General features: G+C 44.4%; 1 protein-coding gene across 1 annotated transcript in view; it reads left to right on the forward strand.

Annotated features, from left to right (window-relative positions):
* Positions 1-10,504: 10,504 nt before the first annotated feature.
* LOC308161206 (metabotropic glutamate receptor 7-like) overlaps positions 10,505-23,906 on the forward strand; it is a gene marked incomplete at both ends in the record, with an annotated part of 57,960 nt that continues 44,558 nt past the window's right edge. The window contains one exon of the mRNA XM_080535187.1: positions 10,505-11,014. Coding sequence (XP_080391313.1) covers positions 10,505-11,014 — 510 coding nt within the window. The remainder of the gene's footprint in view (positions 11,015-23,906) is intronic.

Below are 23,906 nucleotides of genomic sequence, written 5' to 3' on the forward strand. Positions count from 1 at the left end.
TAAAGGAAACGTGTGAGTATGGGCTGGGGAATTATTTGGGAGAAAATCCCTTTGGGTGCTTTTGTTGCAGTACTGGGAGTTGGGAAAATAAAACATGGAGGAATTCTGGGGAGATGGCTGGCCTACCCTCAACAGTACACCCCCAATGCCATTTAGGAGGGAGACTCATTCAAAACCTGCACTGGTTAATATTTGTGTAGACCCTTTCTGTAAAACCACATTATTTGAAATTCTCTTTGTTATGGCATGAAAACCTTTGTTGCAGGGTTTTTTTGCCTGAAAAGTTTTGCTTGTAATGTGGGCATTGTGTAGGGAAACAAATAAATATATTATTGTTAGAAAGGGGAGCAATGACCCGTGGTTGGCCTCTCAGCATGGTCTCTCTCTCTGTGCTCCTACAGTATCATCCATACTGAAGCATGCCTGGCAGTACTGGATATTCCATAGTGATCACAGCAGCAGGGGCAGTTGACCTGCTGCTCAAATGGCAAAGGCTCCCCTGTGGTGATAGTGATGATAGTCTGGAGAGGTCTTTTATAAGAGAATGGCATGGGTAGTAAATGGAGGTATACATGAAAACTCCTCATCCTCCAAACAATGCCGTGGTCACAGAGAGGCTACATCTGGCAGAGTTTTAAAGAGATGATTCATCGTTTTTTCACCTTGGGTCGAATTTCACACACTCCCGTAAAAAGCTGTCAATGTTTTATGCACCATTAGAAACACCATTAAATCAGTAATGTTAGCTGGTTTATACGTTGTTATTGGAGTGAATCTATTATCTGTAATCTGATAATGGTTTCACAGCACTGTATAGCTGCCCCCCCCCCCTCCCCCGCCTCTCCTGTTAGGCTGAGATTCAGACAAGTGACTCATGTTGACAGCAGATATTTATCACTGCCAGTGTGTTTGTGGCCCAGCCTACGTGAACAGTTTTTGTTTTTTTCTATGTCAATCTGCAGGTCTTAGCGCTAATAAGACAGCTTTCAGCATTTATCTCCCGCTCTCCTCCCCTCCCCTCTTCTGACGGGGGAAAAATAGATGTGTACAGGTAGAGGAAACCTCTTGGAGATCACAAGAAACTGAAATAATGTTGGTTGCTTAAATAAACAAAAACAACTGCAATGAATCTTTACTGTGAATGGCTGCACTGCATATGCATAACTTGCTGCTGGCAATGTTTTCATCTGTGAAATTCAAAATAATAAAATACTATACAAACTTTATGAAAAAACTTTCAATAGGATTTGCATCATATAGAAGAGAAATATACTTTTGGTAACGTGGTCTCGCTCACCTTGTCAATATGTCAACATATTATTTTGTGGAGGATCCTTGGTTATGGTCAAAACATTCCTTCTGAGGCTGAAGTGTTTGGAGGAGGTATGCAGCAGGTACACATTTGAGGAGTGAAAAACATTGAAAAAAATGAAATTGCACTGCTTATTACCTGTTACCTGTAGAGGGCTGCAAAACATTTGGTGACAACAAAATGACCAGTGTGGAAAATGACTGACCCCGAAGGTGGAAAGTGTTTCTATTTGCTTTTTTGTCTCAACACAGCATGGGATTATGATGGCACCCAACTTCTGTGATTGCTGAGATTCCTGTCTTAATGGTCAGCAGCCTGTTTTGCAGTGCACTTTCAAATTACATATCTCCAACACAATACAACAACCTTTTTAAAAAGCGCTCTGAAATGACTTTGTGAGATGGCCCTGAACTCTGTCTGAGTTGTGTGCCACCAGCCCACCACTTTTCTAAAGCACCGATCGATCATGTCAACGGGCCTGGATCTGGCAGCTTACTGTATCTCCCCATCCTTAAGTGAGTGGAATTCAGTATTATTGAACCACTACTCCGTATGGAAACCTCAGCCTGAGAGGATGGCCACCCTGTTTGATGTTTTTTCCTGCACTTTAAACGACAGCAATGTAAAAAGGGGCCAACTCTGGCCACACTGGTCATTTTATTGTTTTTTTATCGTTTCCTGCTTGTTGCATTAGTTCATCCGCTGGGGTTTCTTTTGGCACATTAAAAGAGATTTGGGTTAATAATCGATGCCTCGATTTATGGACTGTAGTGCCTCAGGTCCTATTGCAAGCTTCCACTTAAAAGGAAAGCATTCTTCTCACGCTGGCGTTTACCACAGAGCAGCTTGATTTATATCTTCACTTTGATGGCTTTCGAGCTATCGTTAAGAGATTCTTTTGGAAAAAAGTGAACAACACACAAACGCTATACTTTCATACAGTGTTTCGGAAACAACACACCCTTTAAGAGATATTGTTTGAGGTGTATTTATTCAGGCATGAAGTAGAGAAAGTGATGAAGGACATGGATTGATACACCTGGGCCAGTACGACCGAGTGTGCATTTGTGGAAATGAGAGAACTTGGTCCTTCTATTATTAGCATATTTAATTTGCTTAATTTTCTAGCTTTAATTTATGCATGTACAAGAATGATCTGTTTGACATCCTTGAAGAGGTCTGAAGAATTTTTTATCAATAGCATGATTTTGTCCATTGTCTATTTGGTTCATTCACACCACAGGTTTTAATTAGGGGCCCTTGAGAATCTTTCATTGGGCATCAAGTGGTGGTTTAGCCTGTCATTAATTAGATCTCACGGATTGCATCTATTAATTAGATGTCACATTGTTTTGCAGAATGGTTTTGTTCATAGAACTATCATCTGAAACATGTTTTCTAAATGAATAGCACTTTGTATGTTTGTATATGTGTTTGTTTTTAAAAATATATCTTAAAATATTTTTTAGGTTATAAGCAGTACTGTATATTGTTGTTCACTGGTTTTGTTGACTATGATAGTTGGCTACAGATCTGAAATAAACTCAATCTCAGAAAAGGCTTTAAACGAAGTCAGGATTCAAAACGAATGAATGAGAGCCATTATAACCACTTGGCATTTCCCGCATTTCTGAAAGAATGGTATTTCGTTGCTTTCCAGGGAAATGAATAACAGAGAAAAGTATCCATTCTGAATAGAATAGAAAGAGTGTATAGCCAGCAAGAAGGGCACTCCACCTGCTGCAATCTTCTGAGTGGAACCTGCATTATGGCTCTACGGTTATAAATTCCATTTTAATTTCCTGTTTATTTCGCCCTCTGAAGCTGTGGAAACTCTGAGAGGATTTAAATGTCCTTCACTCCTCGTCTCCTTCTGCCATTGCCTTTGATTTATAGATTTGATTTTCAGCTTGAAAGCGAAAAGGGAGAGATTCTTAAAGGAGAGTAACAGCCTTATGACACGGAGAAGCTTAAAGCCAACTGAAAGGTGCAGGAAATAGGCAGGATATAAAACTCCCATTCTGGGGCCCCCCCTGATGAAATATGAGCGATTGTCTGAACCCATGTAACAAAACTTGATATGTAGCAAATGAACTGGGATTTATTCAATCCCTGAGCAACCATAAGAGCTCTGTGTCTGCATTCCCGTGCTTGTACTGTGCCCCTGTGTAGACAAGAGTGCACTTTTTATTCTTACACACATACTGTCGGGCAGGCATACAATTTGTCAGTGCACAATCATTTACCTCCTTCAGATTTCTTAGGCAACCTTGTCGACATGACGGTCGTCCCTGTGTTTCCCTGTGTCTCCCTGTGTCTCCCTGTTATTTCCCTGTGTTCATGTGTGACTCAATGAGACATGATTTAAAGCTGTGAAACACTGTGTGTGTGTGAATATTCTAATCCAGCAGGGACTTGCGTAATGAACACACACCACCCTCCAACTCATTTATCTCCCCTTATGAGAGATGATCAGCTGGAGAGGCTCGGATACCCTTTCTGTGAGCAGGCAGTGGAACCTCACTGGGGGAATTGGCTGCCTTTGTGACACACACACACACACACACACACACACAGTTCCAGCCACTGCGCTCATGGGAGAATCGGGCACGGAGGGGGGGGGGGGCAGGGGGGGACAGAAGGGACCACTGAAGCATTGAGCTCATTGTACAGACAGACCCTGGGGATTACTATGGCGCTGGGACCAAACCTGATGCTCTCCCAATTCAGCTGCCGAAGAAGAACTGCCCTCTGTTGAACTCTAGAGCCATAGTATTAACTCTATGTAAGTGTTTTTAATTACGTACAGCCTTAAGGTACAGTACAGTATGTAATGTACAGAGTACAAGGCACCTCCCATATGTTGAGTGGATGGTGCTCATCCCCCCATAAAGATGGTGATTTATTGTTCCACCTTAGTTGGAGGCTCTGTGAGGTAATTTCCATCTAATGAGTAAGAGAGATTAATTCATGTGCATGATGAATTGTGCGTCAGCAGCAGGAAGTCAACCCAAGCAAACCCCCAATGTGTGTGTGTGTGTGTGTGTGTGTGCGTGCGTATGTGAGTGTGTGTGTGCATGCATGCCTGTGTGTGTGTGTGTGTGTGTGTGTGTGTGTGTGTGAGGAACTGTAGGAAAACACAACACCAGGGGCACTTATCTGAAATAAGTGGGTCTGCCCTCATAAGCTTCACTTTCCAGCTCTGTATGCTAATGAGCAACGTTAGACAAATATGTGCTTTACAACACGCACAGAGAATCACAGTTCATTTAGAAAATGAGAGAGTTGGATATTTTGCACACTCTTTAAATTCAAATGAGCAATATTGCCGACGCATGCGTTTCAACACAATCTAGAGAGAGAGAATGCACACATTCTGATACTCACTCTTACTCACACATGCCGTCACGTGGGCAAGCAAAGGCACTTCTGGCTTGTAGGAAATTAGCTGTGTCTGAGACTTTTTTCATACTAATAAATGACATGAGATAACATAGAATGGCCGATTCTATTTGAAACATTGCCGTTGTTAAAAGGGTAGGACTGCTTCAGCTAACTGTCTATTTTTGAATAAGAAGGAATTGCAATCGCTGAGGGGGGGAAAAAAAAGGAAACACCGCCAACTGTGTTGTGTGAACGATAAATGTCCTTGTCGCTGTTCCTAAATCTGGCTTTGCATGGCTTACAGCTGTGAACAGAAGTCATTATTAAGCACTGTCTGCCGTCTCTGGTTTATGAAAAACACATATCTGCCTGTCATAATAAGGAGTTGGCTATACATAGTGTTGTTTTGGAGTTTGTCTGTACTTTAGAGTACTTACTGCTTTTCAAACCCTTGATGACCCTCGCATGGTCTCTCAATACAATATTACAATACATGTAGCTTTTTGAATATAGCTGTGACATGGGTAAACTGGCAAATAAGAGTATTTTATCCTTTGTGTGAGAGAATAGTTGTGGCTCAACCTCTAATACCCACTACCCCCTCTCTTGCCACAGACACGCACACACACACACACACACACACACACTCACACACACACACACACACACACACACTCACACACACACACACACACACACACACACACACACAGGCATGCATACATGCACACAAACATGCACACGCAGACACACACACACACAAACACACACACACACGCACAGGCATGCATGCACACACACACACACACACACACACACACACACACACACACACTCATTTGTAATACAAAATAAAGGGATTATTATGAATCAGTCACAAAGGCTGTGGACAAATCTCCTTAATTATAATATTCTATGATAAAATAACTCACACACAGAGACACCAAGCTACTCAGAAGGTCAGGTAATTAACAGACACAATGCCAGGGGCGTTCGCGATCGCAATCAAATATGTGCGTACGTCCCTCTCCTGCTAAATAACACACCGGCCACAGCTGCCCCCACTTATCAATGAGCCCACTGGGCCATGGGGTCACTCATAATAACAAAGGCCCAGTCACTCACTAATAGAACCCCTGGAAGATTCCAGAACTGCGTAGGCGGGAGGTCAGCACCTTCCGGCCCTTTAACTGTCAATCAAAACACCGCTGCTCGTTATCGCACCCAAACAAGCTTCCTTCGCCCAATCAGAGGAGTAGGTAATTGCCATGGCAACAAAGAAGGGAGACTATAGCAGTGGAATGCTGTGTAGGTACAACCTGGTTGACACTCTGCTTCTGTTCTGGCTGAATCCTTTGTGGTTGCCATGTTGGCACAACAACAACAACAACAACAACAACAACAGCAACAAGTGTGTGTGTTCATAAGCGAATATCTGTCTGTCTGTCACATCTCAGACAATGACTGGGCCTTGAGCACACACACACACACACACACACACACACACACACACACACACACACCAGCAGCCTTACAGAGACATCATTAATGTGGAGTAAGTATGACAGATGGATTACATTGATAATTAAGAGTGTGGAGAGTCTATTACAGTATCATAACTGGAGAGCACCTGTTTTCCCTCTGGTGTAAACAGTTATAAGTGCTAGCAATTTGTCTTCATGTATATTGTGTTAACAATCATATGAAACAAATGAAAAACGATGCACAAAGTTCACAACTCAACGTAGTGTTTACTCTAATAAACAATAACAATCATTATTATTGTACTGATTTGAATTTACATAACACAACATTTTATATCATATTTACATCATATGGGGTTTCCTCATCTAACCCCTATATACAAACAAAGAGTGGCATCCACCTGCACCTCATTATCCTATTAATGCCATGTCAGCAGATGAAAATAAACCCGATGGTTGTTAAAAAATCCCCAAGAAACAAAACAACAGGATTTTGAACCTCCAAACAGATGGTGCATAATGAGACACAAGGCCCGAAACACCTCGTGACCTTCACATTGCTAATCTAACGCTGCCTTAACATTGATCTAACAATCGGCACCTACAGTGACCCTGGTTGGAATATGCATGATTCTGAACACACTCGAGGTGTGTGGTGCTTCGGAAACAAATCACCCCGACATGCAATTACCTCAGGCTCTGGGGTTATTTTCTTTGCTGTGGAAACCCAGGCCCTTTCATTTGTGTCTGGGAATTAAAAAGGTTTCCAGGTTAATTAATTTGACAGACGGACCCCGTTGTGCAGACCGAAGCAAAGCGAAACCTATTGGCTCCTGTCCTGGAGGTGGGCTCTTTATTGTTCTTTGATTCAGCGTTCTTCAAAAGGGCCAGGCTGGTAATTGACTTGAAGAAGGGTGTTTACGCCTTTAAGCAGACATGTTATTGAATGCCTGAGACAAAAGCTTGGGCCTCTTTTAAGGAAGCCATTATTTATATAGAGAAAGATACATTGAAATGCATCCCCAGGATAAGGAACTCATCCTTGTGTGTCTAAGGTATATTTTAAACAAAGACGTGCTCCCAGATTGCTTGGCACCTTGTACTTTGTACCCTGTGTTGTATGGTGTAATTTAATTTAAGTGTGTTTGTGTGTGTGTGTGTGTGTGTGTGTGTGTACACATGTATGTGATACAGTGATACAGTGTGTGTGTGTGTGTGTGTGTGTATGTGTGAGTGTGTGTGTGTATGTGTGAGTGTGTGTATGTGTGTCTGTATCTGTGTGTGTGTGTGTGTGTGTGTGTGTGTGTGTGTATGTGTGTATGTGTGTCTGTATCTGTGTGTGTGTCTGTGAGAGAGAGAGAGAGAGAGAGAGAGAGAGAGAGAGAGAGAGAGAGAGAGAGAGAGAGAGAGAAGGGAGAGGGAGAGCAGGGTGAGAGGATCCAAACTGAAGTGTAATCTCAGTCTAAATCACATGGGGTCCCCAGGGGAAGGGGCCCCTCTTCCTGGGGTTAGTCAGTGAATTAAATCACGTTGCGAGTCCCATTTTTCAAAAGTAACCTTTCCGTTGACAGTGTAAGTGGGAGTCAGGCTCCTCCACAGAGTCCAAACAGTGGAATTAGTGTGGTGAGTAGCTGCGGCAGTCTCTCAGGGTGTCATTTGTAGGGGCTGTTGCTGCATTTTTCACAGGCCTGCCTGTCTCAGTGTGTTCATAGTGGAGAAGGCCATCTGCTTCACTCCTCTCTCTCCTCCCTCTCTCTCTCGCTCTCTCTCTCTCCTCCCTCCTCTCTTCGGCAGCCTGTTCCCAGTAGCTCCTGCACTCAGCTCTCTAGGCTGATGGGTTCTGCTGTTACAGGATAAAGATGATGAGCTCTCCCAAATATGATTTCATATTTCTGTTGCGCTACGCAATAGCAGTCACACAGATGCATTTTAGCCACAAAGCCAGAATGCTGAATGAAGTTCCATTACCCCTGGAACACACCTACATTATCCTGTTTAGAGTTGAGCATACAATGTTTCTGTTGAACCATGCTTCTACCACCAATGCAGCTAACTCGGATAAATTCTGCACATGGCCTTTTGAATTAATCTCTATCCGAGGTAATTAAATAGAAAATGGTGCAGTAATGCCTGTGATGTCAATAGGCCATGTTTCAATTAGAGCAACAAGACCCTTCTAATCTCCTAATTGAACAAAATTGAAATGCAGTGAACATGGATGAAATATGCAATTCTGCAAAGACAGATAACATTCTGCAGCTCTCTGAGGCCATTAAGTTGATTTGCCTTGGTGGATGCATCACTGATTAAAGAGGTATTAATTGAATGAATCCTGGGTTGTCCTGGTGATTATTAATCAACAACAAAGAAATATCATTTCTTCAATATACCTCGGGAAGACAGAGACAGTGACTCACGCATTCCGAAACAAATGTTTGCCTTCATCGCCTGTCGCTGTGACACCGGCACCTGGTTTTGTGAATCGATTTAGTGGAGATAGCTTTTTGGATGGCAGAGGAGGTTAATTCTACTTTGGGGTGTAGTTAGCCTCACCACCGATGTCACGGTGTTTTGTGCCTGTGGGAGGTGAAAAGGAAGAATCAGGAAGAGAGGGTTGCCAGGACGACCAGTTATAGGACCATTCAGAATATCTGTGTCCCTCCCTCAGGTCCCCCTCTCTCTCTCCCTGACATTCTCTTTGCGGGGGAGAGGGGGGTAGACAGCAGGGGAGGCTTTTGGAGGCAGAAATCGGATGGAGGATGGGCTCACCCTCGGATTTCTACCTCCACCGGCCTCCAGCCTCCGCTATATGTTTTAGAGAATAAGGTGCTGACAATAAAAAGCTTACAATAGCTTTTGGAAATACAGTACATATTTGCATCTGACTGACATGACATTATGAATGTTCATGTTACATAGCCTAACTGAGTTGTATGGTACTTTATATGGCCTGTCTATAAATATTTAGGCTATATTATATGCACTGTCAATCATATTTAATTTCTCCCCTATTTGTATTTATCTAAAATGAGGTGTGTGTGTGTGTGTGTGTGTGTGTGTGTGTGTGTGTGTGTGTGTGTGTGTGTGTGTGTATGTGGGGGGGGAGAGAGAGAGAGAGAGGGGGAGAGAGAGAGAGAGAGAGAGAGAGAGAGAGAGAGAGAGAGAGAGAGAGAGAGAGAGAGAGAGAGAGAGAGAGAGAGAGACTTTGGCTTTCAACAGACCTCAAACGACTGCGTGACTGCAATAGGCTACTGCTCTGCTCAGTGCGCGCCGAAGACGATAATATGGGGAAGGCAACAATGATGAGGGAGCTCACACGCAATCAACGGAACGGAATAAAATGCATATAAAACGCTGTTTAAAATTCTGGGTAATGCAAAGATAGTCTAACTAACCCTTGACGTAGAGGAGTTATGTGACACCTATCCAAATTTGGAAAGGTGACATCTACACATTCAGGTAAAATCCCGTTGTTTTCCAAGCCGCTTGAATTACGTCTCTCAAGGAAAGCGGGCGAAAACTAATCGCGCGTGGTGAATTCTTCGATGTGAGCCATTCTACTACTGGTACTATCTTGCCTATCTAATCTGCAAAGGGAGACTGAGAAGGCGCTTGTGGTTAATTACTTGTGTTTTCATTGGGTGGTATCTAGGCGGTGGTGTTGTTTCATATTTATGACATTTTATGATGATATATATTGACTCTTGTTGGACCTAAAATCCAGCAGCCCGCCCCAGACCCCCACTAACCGCTGCTACTGCGCTCATATGAAGTTGGGCTCAGTCAAAAGAATGTCACCCAGTTCTGCTGGACCTAAAATCGAGGCGCGTTCAACATTTTTCAAAGTCTGTTCGATCGGTTCGATAATATCCTTAGAATATTCTCTGAGTCTGACTGAATCAGTGTCACTTCGGTAGTTTTGACCATATAGGTACCGTTACTTTTTTTTCTTCTTCTTGTGGCTAGATGTTGCGTTCTGGTGCTCTGGATTGCCGACAGCGATAGATATATAGCAGGTGTCTTCTCAAACAAATGGATGTCAATTGCTTCGTTTTCTTAGCGGGTTGAATAGTCGTCAGAGGGTGTTCTGTTTTCCTATGCAACAAGCTACGCCGTGCACTCCTCCGTAGCCGAGCGATGGGCGCAGTTTGTCTGAGTCAACCAATGCGTCTCGGTTTTTTCACCCAGCTTGTTGAATCTCCTCCGTGGTGATAGAAATGGGCTCGTAGGCTATTGAATAACTTTACTTGTCATTCTGGGTGTTACTAAGCGGATTCTTGGCTCGTTTACCCCCCAAACCAACTCTCTATACCGTCAAAGCATCATGGCTCGCTTCATTTTCGGTACAAAGTGGAACCCACGCTTTCTATGTAGAGTGTTTTGGTTGATGAGAACGATAGTGGATTTTGCGCGGCCACAGGAGGTTTACGCACCCCATTCAATCCGGATTGAGGGACACTTGACCCTGGGTGGTCTCTTTCCAGTGCATGCCAGGGGGGCCGACGGCATGCCGTGTGGAGATATCAAAAAGGAAAACGGGATCCATCGGCTTGAGGCCATGATGTACGCATTGGACCAAATCAACATTGACGATCAACTTTTACCTAACATCACCTTGGGCGCCCGGGTGCTAGACACTTGTTCTAGGGACACCTATGCGCTGGAACAATCGTTAACTTTTGTGCAGGCTCTGATACAGAAAGACATTTCAGACGTGAGGTGCACCAACGGAGAAGCGCCGGTGTTCGTCAAACCCGAAAAAGTGGTTGGAGTCATTGGGGCCTCAGCAAGTTCAGTATCGATCATGGTCGCCAACATCCTGCGCCTCTTTCAAGTAAGTCCTCGTCTTAGCAGCACCAATGCCATCAATCTATGGATACTTTTTTAAAAGAAAAAAAATAAAATAACCCAAGATAAATTAAATTCAAACTAGACATGTTTATCTAAAAGTAACAGCCCGTGCACTTCTTTAATTCATGTATAGCCTACTTGTTGGCCTCATTGCATGGAGGCCTATCATTTTTTAATCCTCGTATGTATCGAAGCAACAGACAACAGAGGGGTTCTCGTGTCTGCACTGGCATTGAATTGCTTATCTCAAGTGCCACAATGAGAAAAGGTTGTGAGAGAGTTGAGTGAGCGTGTTGCTCTTGCCGGTGGTGCTGAAAGAACAGCTCCCGCTGCCCGCTCTCCTCCCTCTCCTTCTGTTTCCCCCCTCTCCGTCTCCACGGTGGATTGAATGCGCAGTGGAGGGGCATTGACAGACTGACACTCACACCCCATGCTGCAACTAAGACCCACTCTGCTGTAACTGAATGGCATATAAGCCAAAGCACTAGCGTTTGTTTTTAGATTGCATGGTTTGATTCGGGGTGGTTGACACTTCATTATTCTGCATTGCAGAGCAACAGTAGCATGGTTGAAACTAAGTGCCCATTGTTGTCTTCATAAGGCCCTCTTCCGTACCTCTGTAGTAGGCTCACAGATAGTGCTGCAGTGTAATGAAACCTCCACAGAGTTCCATTGCATCAAATGAATTATTTAAAAACATGTTAATAGCAAAAACATTACGCTACGTAGTACAGATATGTGGCAACATGAAACCCAACCTCCATACAACTCTCTCAACTGAAGATGAGATGGGTTTCCCATAGGGAAAGCTCTAAGTATGTGTTAGACTTAATGACGTGTGGTCACAGATTTGTAACTTACAGTCAATGCCATTTGAGTGTTTCTAGGGATCAATTAGACAAACCAAACCAATGCCCTGGCCTAAGTAGCAGTTTAAAGGAGACTGAAAGTAGCTGTTTAAAGGAGACTGAGGCCATCAAAGTACTTAACATGCTTTTAGCTGCTTTATAGAAGCCCAGCCACACACACACACACACACACACACACACACACACACACACACACACACACACACATAAGAGAGCATCTACTTGAACTCTTGCATGAATCACCAAAGAGCATGAAAAAGCAGACCTAAGCAGAGCTGTTTAATGTCACCTCTTACCATGAGCCATGCCATATAGCAGGACCAACCTGTATGAACAACGGTTTTGTGTTTCTCCACCACACACACACACACGCACACACACACACACACACACACACACACACACGCACGCACGCACACACACACACACACACACACACACACACACACACACACACACACACACACACACACACACACACACACACACACACACACACACACACACTAACCCCTCCCAACAACATGACACCAGTCATCCAGGTCTCTGGGGCATGCTTCCTACCCTGCTGATGAGTTTGGCCTATGGGTATATAGGCTTCGCTCTCCGCCTGTCTCTGCAGGGGGAACTTTATAAGGCTTCAAGGAAAATAAACCCCCTATATTCATGCCCTTAGCCTAGAAGGTATTCGCTCTAGAAGATGAAATACGGTATGTTTCTTTAGTGTCAAAAACGATTAGATAGTGTTTATACATTTGTTGCAGGGATGCATGCGGGGGAGGGATAATTCCCTAATTCTCCCTTTCCTCTCCAGGTCCCCCGCTGTGTCAGACTGCGGGAGTGTGCGTGTGTGTAGGCAGTGTGTGCTATAGCACAGGAGCATTGGTGTAGTAATCAGGCTTGGAGAATCAGTGGGTTGACAGGCGCTGTCACAAAGCTCCTTCCTGCATTTGCTCAGGCAGTCACTCTGCATTTATGCTAATTTCCCCCGCTGCACCTTCACCGGTGTATAGCTGTCTCTCTGACAATGTTGATCCCCACAGACAACCTTACACATGCAAGGGAGGATTAACTCTTTTATGTATCGAATTCCAATATATTTTGATTATCATATGTCAACTGATGATCTTATAGATAGTGAACATTGATTGTGATGAATTAGATATGAGTTCCGGGCTATGATCAATCGATTCCCGAGCTGACAGCTTGTAACCATTAGGTGTTGTAAGTGGACCCAGGTGCGGTGCAGATAAGGAAGCGCCGCTTGAGGTTGGGGAAAAGGGCACTTCTGGGGAGCACTGTCGGGGGTGGCAAGGGTACCAAAAGTCTGGAAGAAACATCTCGAAATATGTGCAAACCCCAGGGACCGTTACACCTGCTTCCCTGAGGAAGTTGGGGGCCAATCCAGCACAGCGTGGACCTTGGCGGGGTCCATCTGGAGGTATCCCTGGGACACGATGAAACTCAGGAAGGTGACGGTGTTGACGTGGAACTCGCACTTCTCCGCCTTGACAAAGAGACGGTGTTCCTGGAGGACTAATCGAACGTGCAGCTCGTGTTGGGTGATGTTGGGTGATGTTGGGTGATGTCCTGGGAGAAAATGAGGGTGTCATCCAGGTAAACAGAGACACAGTGGTTGAGCAGGTCATTCACCAGCGCCTGGAACACCGCTGGCGTGTTTGCGAGACTAACCAGGTATTCATAGCGCCCATTCAGGGTGTTGAAGGCGGTCTTCCACTCATCCCCCTGCCTGACACGGATGAGATAGTAGGCGTTACAGAGATCCAGCTTGGTGAATACCTGTGCCCCCTGCAGGGACTTGAAGGCCATAGTCATCAGGGGGTGAGTGTAGCGGTTCTTGATGGGGATGTTGTTAGGAACTCTATAATAAATACAGGATCGCTGCCCTCCGTCCTTCTTCGCCACAAAGAAAAACCCTGTGCCGGTGGGGGAAGTGATGGGACGAATGAGAGTGACAATGAGGGACTCTATTTATGCCGCCATGACTAGGGTCTCGGGGCGAGAAAGGGATAACAGTCTACCCCGTGGGGCTGTGGTACCCAAGAGAGGAGGTCAAGGCACAGTCATAGGGTCTATGGTAATTCCTTGGCCCGCTACTTGCTGAAAACCTCTCCCAAGAACCCAGTTGCCATGCGGTCATCTGGCACAGGGTATATCGGCTATCGTCTGCAGGTTCCGCTTGTGACGAACGAGCGATAATGGCGTCCTGCACCGCTAGAGCGAGACGGCATTGATCTGCATCCGCTGGGTCCATGGTGGCTTATGTTTAACGATTATGTATTGTAAGCAGACGCAGGTGCAGTGCAGATAAAGGGAGGCAGACAAGTAGGTAGCGGTACCAAACAAAAGCAGTACTTAAGGAAGTGCAGCCAAAACAGGATACAAACACAGACTCAAGGCTTGAAAACAATAGGGGAGAACAAAACAGAAAAAAACAGTACTTGTATATTCAAATAGTTTACGTTCACGAAGCAACCAATAAACGGTGAGCGAACGGTCAAGACTAAGCAGGGAGTGAAGGGAAGTGAGGGTACATAAAGTATCAGTGACAATTACACACAGGTGCAGGTGATACGTTTGTGATTGAGGTGGCACAGTGGATGTCCATAGGGAGACACCTAGGGACCGCACTGGGGAGTGCAACCCGCATCCTCTATATACGTCAATCCAATAGAAAGTCCTCATTCAAATACTATTTAAGTTTGGTCATGAATAGCGTCTTGTTCTTGCTCCCTGGTGATAGCCATGAGAATAATTCATGAGACAAATCCTGAGACTAATTCGTCCTTACTCAACCTCTACTAATTGGGTAAGCAGAGTCAGAAATGAATGTACATTGGAATTCATGTTTGAGAAAAACCTGAATAACCGCTTTCTTAATGTAACAGAGTTAGAGGTGAACATAATATAACACAAATATGATGCTGTATATGAATATGATGTAATGGATTCGGACCCCAGGAAGGGCATCAGCTAATGGGGATCCTTTATAAATAAATAAATACATCCATAACAACAGCTCTCACCCTATGTACAGTCATCAGTTTCACAGCATCTGATTAATTTGTGGTAGCAATTATAAGTTCCAGAGGTTGTTTTCAACTTCAATCCATCAACCGGTGATTTATTGTTTGTGAAAAGCTGAAGGAGAACACCTGTTCAGACATGACTGAAAAAGCAATGTGATTTCTGCAGCCGAAAATGAGAGAAAGGCCTATCAAACGGTCCGCAACAGCATACATAATATCTACTCATATCAGACAGATCACACTCAATTGCATTAACTCCCATTAGCACTCATTCAAACAAGCGGAAGAGTGTTCTCTCCATCTTTAGCAGAACTCGTTGGACAAAGAGACAAACCGTCACCCATATCATCCAGCCGTTGTGTAACTCTACCCCTGTGATAAATGGATAAATCAGGGAAGTTAAACACAGATTGTAGATTTTTATTACGTGACACTAAATATTGTGACTGTCTATTCACGACTCGAACGGTCGCCGAACTGGTAATGCTGGGAAATTGACATGAGCCATAGATTTTTTTCAAAGGACCCAGAAGTGTTGATCAATACCGTTGCCATGGTGAGGCCATTTGCTCTGAAGATGTTTTTATTTCCCTGCCATTCACACTGTGTTGGATATGAGAAGCAATAATGCCACAGGAAAATAGAAAAATAATCATAATCACACAATCCATTGCATTATTACCCAGTGTATGTATAAATAAGCTGTTGTCCTCTGAGAGATCTTTTTTCTTATTTCTCTCGCTCTCCGTTTTCAACCACTGTCTCACACTCAGAGAAAAAAGCCGGTGCAGCTAAGACGCCTCAGCGACAACGTCCGTTTGCAGTTCTTGGCCCCCTTGAATGAAAAGTGAAATAGATTTTTATCCGGTTGACATTTACATCAGGGAGTGCTGCCCGCTTCTTGCTGCCTCCTCTCTGTTCCCAAAGAGTGAGGCGGAACTTTCAATTGAATGCAAGTGAACTCTGTCTTGTCCTTCTGTTGAGGGACGTGGCCCCTGCCGACTAGCTGTCTAGGTGAGGCATTGATGTCCTCCTCCTCTCATACCCTGACAGGCACAGCTCTGTTTTGTTATCTGTTTCCTCAGAGAATCATCACTGTGATTGATTCGAGGTAGATTGAAGTCAGACCGATCTATTCAGCTGACAGCGACAAAGGCAGACACGCCATGTACATTCAGGCTATGTGTCGTTGCATAACTGCCATACAGAAATTACTGGCAGCAAAATGCCATAGGTTAAATATGTGGGCTTTCTTTTTAAACACATTTGCTATTTGCACACTTGTGCATGTGACAGCACAGGTCAATTAGTCACATCTATACCACTTTATGTATGCCTCTAGCGAATATCTGTCACACACACACACACACACACACATACACACGCACACACATACACACCTGCACACGCGCACACATGTGCACACACGCACACACACACACACACACACGCACACACACACACACACACACACACACACACACACACACACACAAACACATACACGGCACACACATACACACACACACACACACACACAAACACATACACGGCACACACATACACAGCATATACAAATAAAACCTCTTGTGCTGTTCTCTTGTTCCGTGCCAATGGTTGTAGCGCTTGTATTATTTTCTCCAAAGCTAGCCTTGCTAATTGGCTTTTAGGAGTGTGACACAGAGTGTTTCTCTCTCCAAGATATGTAGAAATGCTGATAAGAATATTATAATTCTAATTTATTCAGACTTCCAGGAGCAATTATTAAACCCAAAATTGATCTCTGTTAGTGTACAAAACAGGTGGAGAATGCACAGCATGATTAAACAACCATGCACCCTCTCCATGGTCTTTTAGAGAATATTGTAAACATGCTCTGTTGTGTATCTGTGTTCAGCTGAGCGGGCATGCATGCACACATAATACAGTGTACCGGTAGGTGACTAATACAATATTAATATAATGAATAAACTATAATGTCTTGAATCGAATCCCCCAGTCAAATAAGCTGTCACTGTCAGTGACATGAGGTCCTGGGGTCAGAAGAGGCCTGTCATGGGGAGATGGAGGAAACCGTGTTTGCCTATTAGTAAGTCTGCTATGCCTACGGGAATGGGGAGACGAGCATGGTGCTATTCACCTAAATACACAGCCACATTGTATGTGAATGCATGTGTCTTTCAGAACGCACACAATGGACACACTCAAGGGATTTTCCACTTCTTAACAATCTTCGTCATTTAGGCACTATAGGGCCACATTCATTATGGAAATATGTGTAAAACACATGTACATTTGTAATTTTTGGCATTTAGCAGACGCCTTTATCCAGAGCGACTTACAACAAGCACATTTGTCTAAGTAAGTGAATTGTCTATCTATCAGTCATCATAAGAAATAGTATATCTATGAAAAACACCTTGCATGAACTGTAAACCAGCTCATTATATTATAACAGAATCCCTTTCCGGAAGACTTTGAAGTCTGCATTGTTTTTCCTAAAGATAATGCCGTAATACAAGTTTGCATTTCCGTTGTCATGGTAACGACATACTAAAGTGGATTACCGTGTAATAGTGACTTTTCAAACAAATGTAATGCAGACAGAGTCTTCAAAGGAGGAATCTGTCATAATGTGAGTTGGTTTGGAGTGGTTTGGTGTTTTAGACATATTTCCAGGATGAATGTGACCCTACGGGACCCAAAATATGACTACTGAGGCTCTAAAGAAGCGAAATATGTAACTAAAAACTGTCTTGGCTAATCATCTACAAAAGAAGTTGGAATATAGGAAACCCCATTATGTCTAATCATCTTAGAGGGGATGAGTGGAGAGAGCCATGGGGAGGACTGGCTGTATGATGTGACTTGAGAAGCCATTCCTTCTTTCATTTGATGTCCCTTGTCACTGCTCATTTTGGACACAGAGAGAGGAACTCTTCTTCACATAAATCATAACCGAATACGTCCGTTGAGTGTGGGAATCTCTGAAGATGTCTCCGTGTTCTTAACCTTCATCTGTTATACCATGCATATGCACACTCCAGACAACAGGGAATGCCCCCCCCCTGCATCACTTGCAAATGTATGCACAACACCAGATTTTTTTCAATACTAATAAATCATAGAGCATGGTGACACATACATTAGTTTGTTTCTCATTGTGAGAGCACCTGCTCTTTCTGTGGTGTTCATTTCCTGTGAGGATGTGCCACTTGGGATGTTACTAACTGTACGCATGTTTGGTGGCTTCTGCTTCTGTTTTCTGCATATTTTTCTTTAAGCTTCTGGAAGCTCTCCCCTGCCTCTCCCTAACCCCACTATTCCACCCTGCCTCTCCCTAACCCCACCATTCCACTGGCCCAATCCTGTGCTTTTCCTTCATACATGTGGTGCTTCAGAAGTCATATTCCACACAGACTAATCCCACGGAACTGCTTGTCAGTGAGAATTCCCTCTCAACCCATATGAACGATGTTGCAATTGAAGAAGAAATGCTGAGGAGTTTAAAAAAAGAAGCTTTAGTTTCAAAATGTGCACATGAGTCTTACAATCATCTCCACCACTCCTGACGAGAGAGAGTGTGTGTGTGTGTGTGTGTGTGTGTGTGTGTGTGTGTGTGTGTGTGTGTGTGTGTGCGTGCGTGCGTGTGCGTGCGTGTGTGTGTGTGTGTGTGTGTGTGCACAGTGGCTGGGGGAAAGTAGAGAAGGAGGGGAGGACACATTTTCCCAGTCTTTGTGCACATAATAAACCTTCATTTGGATTCATCTGCGCTCTTTCAGTTGTGTTATTACAGCAAGCCCTAGGGCAACAACTTGCTGCTGTCAATAGATAGGCATACATTGCCAAAGCATCAAACTGCACAATGACAGGGTATTTTCTGGAACCTACAATTATCACAATAGGACCAACTTGCACCCCAGGTAGTTATGCTTAAAGACCTGTTGATTTCATGCCTTCAAAATTCATAAGATTACAGCTTTAGAATTTGATTAGCTGAAATTTGCTCGTGGCTATATTTCTCTGGGGATGGTGGTTAGCGTATGTTCAGTTTTCTCTCTCATTCTCCCAGCCTAAGCTTTGCAGTGGTGTGTGTGTGTGTGTGTGTGTGTGTGTGTGTGTGTGTGTGTGTGTGTGTGTGTGTGTCGAAGCCTAAGAAGTGCGCTATGCTGCAGCAGCAGGAGCATACATAAGAAATCAGTTGAGACAGGATTACTGTTTTCAGATGCAAATCCCGCAGGATTTCAAAAACCCTCTCAAGGACCTGGAGTGACAGTTGCATTGATTAGGGTAGGAGTCAATTACCATTGACGTTTCTCGAATAAGGAAAGCCAAAAGCCATTCCCTTCTAAATGGGGTTGTTTAAACTGCAGTTGACCACTGAATGTACGTATATATAAATATATTTTTAACAGCCCTTCAAAGCCTTTGTCTATCTGGTCGAAAGTGCAATCCCTGATCAATATTCTGGACATTAATGGATTATTCTCCTAGTAGTCTTACCGTGGCTGCGGGTTGAAGGCCAATCAAATGTGACAACGACTCATCAATCTGTCTGTGACCTTTAAACCCCAAACCCAGCAGAAAACAATCAGCCATCATCAATGAAACAGTGCATCGATATTCAAATATGTATAATCTTTTTTTCAAGAATTATTGTTGCATCATCATCATCATCATCATGATCATCGTCATCTTCACCAGCATCAAGCATCGTTTGTAGTGTTATTTGTTATGTGCTGTCAGCTCTTTGCGAATCTGGCTCACCACCCCTGCAACCACCACCACCACCATCATAATCATCAGCTTCACAGTCAGCAACCCTGACATTCCTCCTTAAATTAAATCTCTTTCTCTTTTGTATTTGATGGCTCATCCCAGGGACCTCTGCTCTCATTCTTTAAGCAGTAAACAGATCAGTCCTGTTTCGGGTGGTTAACCTCAATGGGGGTAATTTCTGATCTGGTGTCTGTAACGCATGTCTGACTCCGGCTCTGAAATACATGTCAGTCTGCCGCCCTCTTGCAGCCCTGCCAGTGCAAGTGGGAAGCTGTAATGTAAGTTGCTGAGAAAAGAACTCTTCCAGGGATGTGCATTAGTCAGTTGTTTTGTCTGATGAATCATAATCTCATTGAGATGGTCCTCAATATATAATAATATATGTAGAACAATTCAAAACGGAAATATCTTGTGTGTCTCCAACGCTGCCTTGTCTAGGAACTAGGAACTGATTACGTGGCAGGATGTTTAGCAGGAGCTTAGAAAACAACAACTCTCATCCACATTAACTCACCAACTGCCAAAGAAATTCCAGAACACTTATCACCTAGAGTTTCATAAAGTATGCTTTATTTTGGAGTTAATCAAAGTATTGTTCATAGGTAATATGAACAATACTTTGATTAACTACAAAATAAAGCATCGTCATATTTGACATTATTTGTGAGTAAAGTCACCCGTGGCTCTCCAGAATGTTGACTATTTGAGCGGCTTTATTCACCCTTGGCACTAAACGAGTTAAAAGGACAATTAGCGTACATTGTGGGGGCTTGTGGGGACCTGTGGGAGTCTGCAGGAGACCAGCAGGCCTCTGACAGGGATGACAGTAGAGACCCATCAGCGGTGTTCCCCTCCACTGGAGAGTCTCATGGATAGGCCAGGGCCAGGGTTAAACACAGGATCAGTTTCATCTGTATGAGAATGGCAGAGGCCTTACATGAGGGGTCGGAGACTTTTACAAGCTTCACCAATCGCTAGTTATTGGAGGTAATGCGTTGGAGAAGCATGACGGTGAAGGGGGCTCCAGTGTCCTGTACTGTACCTTGATATGTGGTTCAATTACCCCAAGGTTTTTTGGTCAAATCAGCAATCTCTGTATACTAGGTCTGTACTGTGTTTCAGTATGGCTGTTATAACAACTGTTATCGTCCCACAACTCTAAAAACCATCATGTCTCATATCTGTCGGCGGCACGGAGGGAGGTAGACCGAGAGACATATATATATATTTTATTTGTATTTTTTTTTATTTTTTTTATGAAAATGTTTATTAAGGACAAAAAGACAGGACATGACAAACACAATGACATTGTCCAAGCAAGACACAGGCTGAGACATGAGGTAGAAGCAACTGTTAAAAGGACCCACATAATACAAACAACAACATAATAAAGTAACACCAAGATAACAATGACAATCACACCAAAAGCAATAGAGACTTTAGCATTTCTAATAAGGAAGTGAACGTCTACGAGCCAGCAGCAGCAGTGTGCGCAGAAACACCCTATCTTGCTGTCTTCTCACATCTAAACCACAACAGGTCGATCTGTCACTCCTGACAGTGTATTAGTGGGAGAGTATTTGAATAATTCACAGCAATTTAAGATCTTTCTGATGAGATAGTGTAATGATCTTCCTGACTGCAGGGTGGCCTCACACAGCCCTCTGAGCTGATAAGTGCCTATTGAATCCTTCTGTTCTGATTTTAATATGTGAGTGCAGGGTATCTGTGATATTGTTCTGATGCTGCTGCGATCAGTAGTAGGTAATTACAGTAGGGCCCCACTAAAGAATGGTCTGTGAGCTGCAGACAGAGAGAGGGCGGAGAGATAAGATCAGAGTGGCGGGCCTGCTTTGTCTGCTCTATTAGGGGAGAAATGGGCCTGGTGATGGGGTTCTGTCAGCTCTGAGGAGAGAACGAGAGAGAGAGAGAGAGAGGGGGGGGGGGGAGAGACAGAGAGGGAGGGAGTGAGGGAGGGAGGGAGGAAGGGGAAAGAGAGAGAGAGACAGAGAGAGAGACAGAGAGAGAGAGAGAGAGAGACAGGGAGAGAGACAGAGAGAGAGAGAGAGAGAGGGGGGGGAGAGACAGAGAGGGAGGGAGTGAGGGAGGGAGGGAGGAAGGGGAAAGAGAGAGAGAGACAGAGAGAGAGACAGAGAGAGAGAGAGAGACAGGGAGAGAGACAGAGAGAGAGAGAGAGGGGGGGGGAGGGGGAGAGACAGAGAGGGAGGGAGTGAGGGAGGGAGGGAGGGAGGGGAAAGAGAGAGAGAGAGAGACAGAGAGAGAGACAGAGAGAGACAGAGAGAGAGAGACAGAGAGAGAGAGGGAGAGAGGGGAAGTCATTGGGATGCAGGGCAGTGTGTTGCAGACACAGGACTGGTGACAGACAATGAATATGTCAAGCCCCTCCATGCTTCAGGTGTAGGCAGGAAAAACAAGCGCCCATGTCTGTTCCTTGGTAAATAACCTGTCAGGGCCAAACAAAGAGCAACCAGTACACTGAGGTACAGCAGGCGTTAAGCCGTGTCATCTCCCTCTGTCTCTGATGGAGGAACACACACACACACACACACACACACATACACACACACACACACACACACACACACACACACACACACACACACACAAACCTTGAATAGAAGCCTAGGTTTCTTCACTGCTCACTGACATAAATTATGAAGTGGTTAAGTTATGATGTAAGTGTTTGTTATTTCTCATGCAAGAATTGTTGTGTATTCTTTCATCTAAAGGGCGGTAGCCTAGAGAGCTGTTAATGTTTTTATGCATATTAGACACTGATCTATATTTCATGCTGTTCAGAGATGAAGTAAAGTTATCAAACAATGCTGTAAAGATAGACTGTGGAACAAAAAAAAAAATCATGGTCCAATGCACTTCTCTGTGGTTGGATGGGGGAAAAATCAATACTACCATCTGTAATGTGATACCCACTGGACAGAGAGGAATCCATTTGATAACACTTAGTCATAAACCTGCAGACTATGTTTTATTCTCACTGTCAGCTCAGGCTCAACAGCACCTGGCCCGACCATCAAATAGTCTAGAATGAAGGCTGTTCTGGCCAACTGCAATGGGGCTGTTCCTTTTCCCTATCGATGTGTAACTATATTTCAGTAAGCTGTCAGAGTGACTGTTTGTCTATACGATACGGCTGCTGATTGACAGCAAGGAAAAACGAAGAAAAAAAGGATCTTAAGAATACAAATGTTAATAACCATGGAATTAGGACCAGCACGACAGAATACAACACTACAGTACAATGATTTCATTAAGCCCCTGAAGGGCGCAACAGAGACAGAGAGAGCTAGCTGCAGTTTAGACGCCATTCTTTCTTCTTTTGAACATCAGTTTGGAAATAGCAGGCTGTTTACCAGATTGGAAGATGGAGGTCGGTCACGTTCCCTTGTGTGAGATATCCACACTCTCCTCCCACACGCGCTGACTCTACTCTGCTTGCGCGGCCCTCGTGGTCAAATATCTGATTTGTGAGTCATACCTTGCCTCTCTCCCTGCGGAGAGAGATGCTGGGTATCTTAAAATACACTCTGGCAGGACAGCCATGTCAGACCTGAGGCCCTAGCACACTCCCTGCAGCATCCCCAGAGACTGGGGAGATGAAGGGGGGGCGGGAATGGGGGGGGAGGTAGGGGAAGGGAACAGGGGAGTGGGATGGAGAGGAAGGGGAAGGGTAAGGGGGAGGGAGGGTGATAGGGAGGGAGGGTGATGGGGAGGGAGGGAGATGGGGAGGGAGGGGGATGGGGAGGGAGGAAGATGGGGAGGGAGGGGAAGGGTACGGGGGAGGGAGATGGGGAGGGAGGGTGAGAAACAGGGATTGGGGATGGGTAGAGTGAGGGAGTGGAATGGAATGGGGGAGGAGGATGGGGCGTTAGGGGCTGGGGAGGGGGGTGAAAAGCAGACTGGCATGGTGAGGGAAGTAGGAAAGGAGATGACTGGGTAAGAAGGAAGGCTGGTGGAGCCAAGAGGAGAACTGAGGAGGACTGAGGAGGACTGGGGAGGACACTCTCTGGAGGAAATGCTAGAACGGCTGACTAGCTGAGCAACAGACTGGGGGGAAGTTGGGACCGGCTGGCTTCGTTTGAGAAAATTGAGAGAAATTGACCGGGGGGAGGAGAGGATGGAGACTGGCGCGGGTTAG

This window comes from Nansenia antarctica (genome assembly GCF_963989245.1).
Source record: "Nansenia antarctica genome assembly, chromosome: 6".
Lineage (NCBI taxonomy): Eukaryota > Metazoa > Chordata > Actinopteri > Argentiniformes > Microstomatidae > Nansenia > Nansenia antarctica.